This window comes from Phoenix dactylifera, chromosome 13 (genome assembly GCF_051530095.1).
Source record: "Phoenix dactylifera cultivar Ajwa chromosome 13, Ajwa_hap1_PhDact_Kaust_v1.1, whole genome shotgun sequence".
Taxonomy (NCBI): Eukaryota; Viridiplantae; Streptophyta; class Magnoliopsida; order Arecales; family Arecaceae; genus Phoenix; species Phoenix dactylifera.
In genome coordinates, this window is record NC_143202.1 from 11397306 (window position 1) to 11406849 (window position 9544).

The following is a 9544-nucleotide window of genomic DNA, read 5'->3' on the forward strand; positions in this document are numbered from 1 at the left end:
CAGTGAACCTATCTTGCCGGCCTTGCATCCACCCTTGGGAGGTGAAAGAGGATCGTTGGCCATGAGGAGGCGATAGAGATGACAACAACGGAGGAAAGAAGAATAAGGAGGGACTGCAATATGGTTTAGGTGTTTTTCAATTGAGAAAGCAAGGCATCTAAAACTATAGCTTGGCTCAAATCAATTTTCTGACCGAGTTACCACGTCTGGCCACCATGTTAGAGAGATGAGCGATGGCCAAAGTGGTAGAAACCATAAAAAAAGAGGGTCTTGAAGCTCAGTTTCGTCGTGACAGGTGTGGCCCTATCTTGAAACAGGGCCACCCTTGGCTAAGCTTGGGACCAACCATCAACCAAGCAGCGGGGTCAGGTGAGCATGCCAACCTCACGAGCAACCCTAGGGGAAGAACATGGGGGTGGAGAGGGAGGTAAAGGGATGCGATTTGGTGAGAAAATAGGGTAGTTTCCAATGCCCTTACCACGGTTAAAATAGGAGGTCCAATCCCTTGGTGCTAATAGAACCACCAACAATAGGCTCTAGCGACTAGTTCAAGGCTCCAGAGGCTAGAACCGGAGGACATTCGATAAATTTGGAAGGCGATAGTGGAGATTCAAGAGAGAGAGGTGGGAGAAGAAGAAGAAAAAAATGGGGGAGAAGAGGGGTCTCACGCATTACCACTTGCTCTCACTAGTTGCCACACATGCATGACCGACCAACCCTGAGGGTCTCGTGCCTGTTATAAGTGCAGCAAGGCCTCGGCCTTCCCCAGCATTTCGAGTCAGGGTCTCACCTGGTTGGGCTTCTGTCACTAGCTGGTGAGTCTGCCACTAGGTCGACTCAGTCAACTAGCTACGTCAAGGCCGAGTTCAACACTGAATTGACTTGGTCGGCTTAGCCAAGTTGAGATCCAGTCCAAGAAAAATGGTGGGGTGGGGTTATTACAAATGCCTTTAGATTCAATCACAAGAAAGGAGTTCCACATACATTGCACACATAGTGCTCATTTGGAAAGAGCCTGTGCACATCCACTTTTGCCAGGTTGATCAAGAAACCTCTCCAATTTGGTTAGGCATTGACATTATCTGCTAATTTTTAAACATTCTTATCAACTATTTTGAGAGAGAGAGAGAGAGAGAAAGGTTTTATAGTGGGATTGCCTATCTATGGTCAACTTTTGAAGGGCTTTTCTTTCTTGACAAATGCAGTGTACATGTATTCAAATTTTGCTCCCTTCCTTTAATAGAAAAAGCAAACAATGCACCAATAGTGCATAAAAAGCTAAATATAATTTGATGATAATGACGATTTTAGCAACACTCATAGGGCAATGAGCATTGTAAACTAAGTCCACTAATAGGAATTGTAACATGCAGGTTAGGCCTTTCAATTTGTAATATAACATAGTATGCCTATATTATAACTGATATTGTTAAATTGATTAAAAAAAATGATTACTCTTAACATTCAATGTGAGGTTTTTTTGAATTTTGTATGCTTGGTCACAGAACTAGTCAAATTAAGGTGATACGACATTCTCAATATTCTCATCTCTGAAGCATCGAAGATGGAGGATTGAGGAGAAAATTTATTCACAACCATGATTGAATTAACTATGAAGTTGATTAATTAGAAACTTCATATAGTGAAACTGGGATCACTACAAGAATAATGGTCATTAGCGACGCATTTTTTGGCCTTTAACGACGCTTTTAAGCGTCGCTAAAAACCATCCCGACGCTTTCGTAAGCGTCGGCAAAGCGTCGCCTATGCTACAGTGGAGAAAATTTTTTTCGACGCATTGAAAAGCGTCGAAGGATTTCCCGACGCTTTTTAGCGTCGGCAATTTCAAACTTAGCGACGCTATAAAGCGTCGCTAGCTGTAATGTAACGACGCTTTAAAGCGTCGGTAGCTAGCGACGCTTTAAAGCGTCGCTAATTGATTTCTAGTCGACATTTTAGCGACGCTTTAAAGCGTCGCTAATTGATTTCTGGTCGACAATTTAGCGACGCTTTAAAGCGTCGCTAATTGAAAATAATTTTTTTTAAAAATAATTTTTGAAATTTCTAAACCCTGTTTAAAAATACTACACATTACAGTTTTTTTAACCAAATGAAAAAAGCCGGCCTTTCAAAGAGTACAAACTAAGCCAATCTACTGGTTCAGCGCGTAGCATCAGTGTTTCAATTGCAGTTCTATTCTGGTTAGCTAGGGAGAAACAGAAAGCAGTAAACATCCATATCCTGAGTGTCTTCATTTGTAGTAGGTTCTTGTCAGTGACTAGTAACTGATACAACAACAGAAGCAACAAATGCCTGCATTTCTCACCCTGGAACGAACCAAATACCTGAATTTATTGCTGCAGAATCTAGCAGACAGCCATGATAAAGCTTTGGAACACGATTTGTGATTCTTTCTTCTGATAATGATCTAATCAGGCTGATGATTTATGTCAATGCTCTTATAATCAGGTAATCTGATAAAGTTATTTGCAGTATTTGCAGATCTGAAAGCTTCTATATAGATGTACCTTAAAAAAGAAGCTTCTATAGAAGCAGGTTTATAAGTTTGAGCATATGACCATCAAGTTATTCATCAGCCAACTTCTTGAGATGTTGGAATTTTTATCACTATTTGGTTGAATAGTGAAAGTTCATCTTCCTTTATTCTCCTTCGTCGTAAGGAAAGTAGCCATTAGTTTCCAAGTTTCATAACGAGTAAAACGAAGTGGACATAAACCAAACCTCCAAAGAACGTGAGCTGGTTTGTTTCTGTTTAACATATATCAGAAAATCAAAGCGTCATATGAAGAACTTTTAATATACCATGAGTTTAGTTTGAAGGTGGGAGCCAACAGTAATCCATTTCCCACTAAGTTTCATTTACAGATTATAGTGACAGAATGTTAAGAGGAAATTTTACCTGTCATAGAATAAAAAAAACAGTATCATCATTTACACTTGAAAAAACAAATTTTATCAGCAAAATAATTTCTTAAAGATTCAAGACAGCACAACCCTTTAGATCCAATCTACTATTTAACAGATTAAATAGTAAAGAAATCCACAAAAACATGGGAGACTGTCTTTTGATTTCAGACAGCCATCACAAAGATCATTTCAAAGATGAAAAACATCATGCACGCACGTAAGATTTGGTTTCAAGCAGTCCTAAGCCTGTCTAAAGAAATTAACTGTTCCAGAATGTTCAAAGCATAAGAAGATTAAAAAAAAAGAAAAAGGCGTACCCTCAATTTTTGTTTCTCAAATTCTGATACAATAAAGCTTGAAATATCAGAAGACACAACATAGCCAGGACCATTTGCATATGGTGGATAATCTTCTTCAGGCCATTCCTAAAAAGGGAGGCACCAAATTTCTAAACCCTGTTTACAAAATCAAAGCCACACAACTAAGCGAGATATACACAAAATCAAACATATTTATCTAAACATTCATATTGTCAAATTACATTCATACTATCAATTTACGTTTACAATGTACTTCAAAAAGCATAAAAAAATACATATAAACTCCAAAATAAATGCTTCAGGGGTCGCTAGCATCACCATCTCTACGTGCAGATGAACTATCAGGAACCTGTAATAAAAAAACTAAAGCAGTTAAGAATACGAAAATTATTAAACTCTTTAAGAAAAATATGATACTTATGCAAAATGTTCAAGTAGATGTAGTAATTTACCTGAGGAGGGACAAACTGATGCAACAAAGATGTAATCTGATTAATCTGAGCCCTCAAAGATTGCATCTCTGTCTGGTGGCTCTGCTTCAACTCTTTTATCTCTGCCTTCAGATCATTAACCTCTGCAGTGCTACTACTCTGTCTAACATCTTGAGTATATCTACCCACTGCAGACAACTGAGTGGGGGTAACTCCAACGCCATAACCCCTCACTCGACCATAACGCTCCGAGCCCATCAACTCGGTAAACACCTGAGCTTCGACACCTCTGGTGTTGCCGATTGAAGATGACTCTCCGATACGCTCTGAAATAAGGGATGTAGCTCTGTCCTATATCTCTCAAAAACAATCAAATTAATTTTTGAAAAATTAAAATATATAAAAAATCATTGCAGAAATTATTAATAAATACATACAACTATATCTCTCGACTCCTCTCGGACAAAGCTGCCATCTCGGTGGGTGTGAGTCATCTTATAGAACTCCACCTCACCAGGTTTCCTCCCATGGTCTTCCATCTACAACAAAAAGTATATTGGAAGAGTTTTATCTTATAGAACTATATCATGATACATGCTATATGATACAAGAGTTTCAAAAAGTTTCAAAAAAACTTACGAATTCAGCTCTGAGCCTCGCATAACTCTTCGAGCCTGAAGTGTGAGGAATTGTCTGAGATGCTCGTGCGGCTCGACCAATGTCAGAATATGTCTACCACGAAAAAATTAAACATTGTAATATATTAAATATATTAAACATTATATAAGGTATTGAGAGAGAATACACAACCTGTCCTCTCTCGGAAAACCAATAGTAAACAAGCTCCCTCCACTGATGATGGTATACATCAGGAGGACAAACACGAGCAACCTCCTCCTCTGTCATACCCTCGCGCTTCCAGTCGGCCTTCAACTTCGACTTATATTCTTTCCATTTGCGGTTGAGGGACTTTAGCACCCAATCATGGCTCTCTGGAGGGAGCACAAACTTTTTCTACACCAAAACAAAAGAATGTTATAATAATATTAAATCAAAAAATTAAATTTATAATAGTAAGCAAATTAACATACAGTAGCTATCAAATTAACAATATTAAATTCAATTCTTTACCTGTACAAATTTAAGAAGCTCAACTTTATAAGAAGGAAGCATATCATTCCACTTATGATAGTTGAGCGGACACAACTGACCCCTACGCGCAACTGATCCTAAGAAACTTGATAAAAGGCATCCAGCCCTCTTGATGGGCTGCCCTAGTTCGTTGCATTCGACGACCATCTTCTCATCCTCACGAAGCTGCCACACATCCCGTGATCGAGAGGAACCCCGTGTCAACCTCACTCTCACTTGTTCATCTATAAAAAATAATAATTAAAACATGGGAGGCAAATTAATTAAAATAATTAGATTGTAAATGAACTTAATATATGCACTTTAAATCAAATTACCTTGGATATGCAAGTCATCCATAACCTCCTGGCCTGGATGTTGCTGAGACTGGAACTCATGCTGAGACTCGGACTCGTGCTGCTGGGGCTGCTGGGATCGCATGGACTGAGCAGAAGAAGATCCCACCTGAGACTGCTGGAACTCCACATCTCTGAATCGTTTTCCTCGGTGCATTTTGTTACCTAAGCAAGTACTTAAGCAATTGAAATCTGTTTAAAAATGCAAGAGTAACTAATTTATTTCTGCAAGTAATTTATTTGGCATCAATATTTAAAAATGCAAGAGTAACTAATTATTTCTAATTATTTTCCAGGTAATAAAAATGCAAGTAAAAATGCTTGGGGCCATGAGTGTCAAATGAAGGAAAGAGAACAAGATTTCTAGGTCTGCATCAATATTTCTGTGTATTATGGCATGCCTTCAAGAGTACGTTAACAGCATAATCATCCCATATCTCTCACTGCAAACTAAAACTATCTGAGAAAGAAGAAGCCATTATTATTAATGGAGAAAGAAACGATACCTGTGGCGAAGATAATAGGATAATGTTCTTGAAATTCTCTAATGTCTTCTGCTGAAAAAGGATAAACAAAATGTATCAGCATATTTTAATTTGCTGAAAAAGGATAAACAAAATTCTCTAATGTCTTCTGCAAAAAGCAGAACTTTAACCTTATTTCTGAGATCCATTAGCATGAATTTTACGTCGATTACAGTTATTGGTTTCAGGTACTCATCAGTTTATCCCTCATCCTGAATGTTCAATGCATTTAATCAGCTGTAATGATTTACAGTTATTTGATGCATACCCATCAGGAACCTTCATATTTTTCAGAACCATTAGGAAAAGATCCTTATTTTGAGTAGACATTGTGTAACATGCAGGAGGTATAAAAAATTTATCATTATCAAGCTCTTTCGGATGAAGCTCTTGTCGTATGCCCATATCTTTCAAATCAAGATGCGATTTCAAGTTGTCTTTGGTCTTTCCATCAAGATTTAACAATGTTCCAATCAAGTTATCACAAACATTCTTTTCTATGTGCATGACATCAAGATTATGTCGAAGAAGATTATACTCCCAATAAGGTAAATCAAAAAAATACTCCTTTTTTCCATAACTGTTTCTGTGTAGAAGCAACCAATGTGTCATCATCATTTTTCTGTCCATATGCATTGTCATCATTCTCAAAAAAGTTAGCATCCTCTAAAATCTCTGATATTAACCCTTCATTTAATGAGCTACCAACATCCTCCCTTCCCCTCTTCTTTAAACATTTGGAGACCTTACCAGGTATGTAATTTGTGCCATGCATTTGTCTAAGAACTTCGGTACCAGTTGGTGGAATAGGGGCAGAACGCAACTCTGTGGTACTATCAAACAGATCATTCTGAAATCGAAATGGATGGTTTGGTTCTAACCATCGATGATGGCCCATATAACAGAACTTTCCTCCATTTTTTAACCAATATGAATGGGTTGAATCTCCACAAGAAGGATATGCAATACGCCCCTTAGTGCTCCAACCGGATAAATTAGCATATGCAGAAAAATCATTAATAGTCCATATAAGAGCTGCACGCAATTTGAATGTTTGACCAGTAAAAGCATCAAATGCATCAATACCCTCCCATAACTGTTTCAATTCCTCTATTAAAGGCTGCAAAAAAACATCAATATCATTACCTGGGCCCTTATCACCTGGAATAACCATTGACAAAATGAGTGAAGACTGTTTCATACACATCCATGGAGGTAAATTATATGGAACCAAAACAACCGGCCAAGTGCTGTATGTAGAACTCATAGTTCGAAAGGGATTAAACCCATCAGTAGCCAAACCCAGTCTGACACTGCGAGCATCAGAAGCAAATTCGTGATGCCTATCATCAAATGCTTTCCATGCTAAACTATCTGCTGGGTGTCGTAACATTCCATCTTTTGTACGGCCTTCGTCATGCCATCTCATAGAGGAAGCCGTCTTCGATGATGCATACATTCTTTTCAATCTAGGTATGAGAGAAAAATATCTCAACACTTTAGCTGGTCTTTTCTTAGTCTGTGCAGCATCCACTTCATTCAAAAAATCATGCTCATCTTTAGATTTCTCCCATCGTGAAGATCCACATATTTGGCACGACTCTTCGTTAATATTTCCACCACGGAATAAAATACGGTCATTCGGACAACTGTGTATCTTCTCGTATCCAAGATCCAATTCTTTTACTAATTTTTTGGCTTCATAAGAAGATGATGACAAAGTAACGCCTTCCGGAAATGCATCATTTAATAATTGGAGAAGCATAGTAAAAGACTTGCTAGACCACCCATTCAAATACTTCAAATGGAATAAATGCACAAGAAAAGAAATCTTTGTAAAATTCTTACAACCCGGATATAGTTCTTCATCACAAGATTTCAGCAAGTTATGATACCGAGCTGTGTCATCATCAGAGTGTATATGTTCTTCAACATGCATAAAATCAGTTGCTGTACGCTCATCACCTATTTCAGTTGCTTCTTGTCCTCCACTAATATCTGTTAAATTTCTAATACTATGTCCAAGAGCATCTCTGAGTAAGCCCCTTATATCATCTTCTCCTACAGGTTTTTTTTCTGTATTACTGGATGCAAAACTAGAGGTGTCTTCTATATACGAGGGTTGGTTACATGGAGATGACAATATCAACTCTCCATGAAATACCCATTCAGTATAACCTCTTGTAAAACCATTCCACACTAAATGTTCTTCAACAGTTTTTGGAGCAAGAGAAGAAGCATTTACACATTTTCGACATGGACATAAAATCTTCCCATTCATATTAGATTTCTGAAAAGCAAATTTAATGAAATTCTGAACTCCATTCAAATATTCGTCACTGTATCTCGGCTTATTCATCCAACTTTTGTCCATTCTAAGAAAAAACAAGGTAAATGATACAGTCAAAAATATGCATGCGTACACTGACTCGAGCAAAATTAAGTTAAACAAATAGCACTTAATCAATTAATTCAATGATTGTATAGCCTACATTTAAGAGCTATATATATGTATTACAATATGTCATCCGTATTAGATACCGGTATTGAATCGGTATGGTACGGTACGCTCCAACCTTACTTATAAGCCTTATCTTGGATTTGTAGCCTTATCTTGGATGATCACTATTATTGTGATTTTCTTACCATATAAGCCTAATGCATCTGTTTCTCAACCTTACTTACCATGAGAATGTATTGACTTATTGTGAAACCTGTTAATGACAATGGATTTGTTGCTGGTGTTTAAATTGTAATCATGTTCTTCCTATATTGTAATTAGACTGATGTCTATTTATAAAGTCAGCTTGTTACAAAGCCAATTTATTACAAAGCCAGTCTGTTACAAAGCCAATTTATTGCAAAGCCAGTCTGTTACAAAGCCAATCTATTTACAAGTCAACTATAACACAAAGCATATAAATCCATGTTGAGACAATCTGTTACAAAGGACAAAAACAACAATCCATGTTGAGGCTAAAAGGGCATATAAACACCCTTTCATTGTTGGATTGATGCTTAAAAGGCAATCTGTTAACTGAATATCTATCATTACAAGCCACAGCTGATTAAAAACAGCTTTCAAGACCTACTAATTAGTTCAAGGCATTACAGTTTGCTGATTGTAAATAGCTTGCTGTTCAATCTAGCTACCATTACTCAGTTCCATACATGAAAATCAATCCAGCTAACGGCTGCATATAAGAATCACTTTACACATCTACTAATAGAACCAATATGCTTTTATTTCTGCTTTCACTAAACAAATTCAGTTCCATGGATGAACAGACTCATATCTGTTAGCCTAAACAAATACAGTTCCAATACAATCAATTCAATGCACATATTCTTTGTTTATCACAAAATAAAGTGACGCCTATTACATTGTGTATCACATTTACAGTCATATGACACTGTATCCATTTAAAAAAGAGAAAGAGGGAAACGAGTTCTCAAGTACCTGATAAGAGAGCAAGTCTTCCTTTGATAACTTTCCCAAATTTCTAAGCCAACGAAGAGATCTGAAAAGCAGTAGATCTAGATCTGAAAAGCAGTAGATCTCAAGTACCTAATACAGTAATGAATGAACATTCCTAAAATAAGGAGACAGAAAGAGAAAGATATATAAATATCTCCAGACAGAGCTCTCTCCTTCTGAAAGAGAAGAAGATAAATATATCACAATAGAGTGGTCTTCAGTTCTGATAGTCTAGGCAACTGGGCTTCTTATAACTAGCACTTGTAGAAACTATTTGGACCTTCTGAACAGGCAAATCAGAACCAAATTAACATCTTACACAGCCCAAATTTAACACCCGAACAAAAAAAAGTACATAATAATTGAAGCCCAAACA

The 9544-nt window shown here is 37.2% G+C and overlaps 2 protein-coding genes across 2 annotated transcripts; both read right to left on the minus strand.

Moving 5' to 3' along the window:
- Positions 1 to 3421: 3421 nt before the first annotated feature.
- On the minus strand, positions 3422 to 5746 carry LOC149751442 (uncharacterized). Its single transcript, XM_089927082.1, has 8 exons — positions 5673 to 5746; positions 5149 to 5331; positions 4811 to 5055; positions 4490 to 4693; positions 4319 to 4411; positions 4117 to 4218; positions 3701 to 4030; positions 3422 to 3597 (listed from the first exon to the last, which is right to left on the minus strand). The coding sequence occupies exons 2-8, from the start codon at positions 5321 to 5323 to the stop codon at positions 3547 to 3549; spliced, it is 1200 nt and encodes a 399-aa protein (XP_089783208.1). The 5' UTR covers positions 5324 to 5331; positions 5673 to 5746; the 3' UTR covers positions 3422 to 3546.
- A 497-nt stretch (positions 5747 to 6243) lies between these two features.
- On the minus strand, positions 6244 to 7971 carry LOC149751443 (uncharacterized). Its single transcript, XM_089927039.1, has 2 exons — positions 6931 to 7971; positions 6244 to 6810 (listed from the first exon to the last, which is right to left on the minus strand). Exons 1-2 carry the CDS (start codon positions 7969 to 7971, stop codon positions 6244 to 6246), a joined length of 1608 nt encoding a protein of 535 aa, XP_089783165.1.
- Positions 7972 to 9544: the final 1573 nt, after the last annotated feature.

What these genes read in the sequence shown, in the direction of transcription:
- LOC149751443 (XM_089927039.1), bottom strand. Translation starts at nt 7,971, where the DNA reads ATGAATGGGAAGATTTTATGTCCATGTCGAAAATGTGTAAATGCTTCT. An exon ending in CTACATACAGCACTTGGCCG is followed by an intron (nt 6,811 to 6,930) that starts GTTGTTTTGGTT and finishes GTTTTTTTGCAG; the next exon opens with CCTTTAATAGAGGAATTGAA.
- LOC149751442 (XM_089927082.1), bottom strand. Translation starts at nt 5,323, where the DNA reads ATGCACCGAGGAAAACGATTCAGAGATGTGGAGTTCCAGCAGTCTCAG. An exon ending in GGTTTTCCGAGAGAGGACAG is followed by an intron (nt 4,412 to 4,489) that starts GTTGTGTATTCT and finishes TTTTCGTGGTAG; the next exon opens with ACATATTCTGACATTGGTCG. An exon ending in AGGAGTCGAGAGATATAGTT is followed by an intron (nt 4,031 to 4,116) that starts GTATGTATTTAT and finishes TGAGAGATATAG; the next exon opens with GACAGAGCTACATCCCTTAT.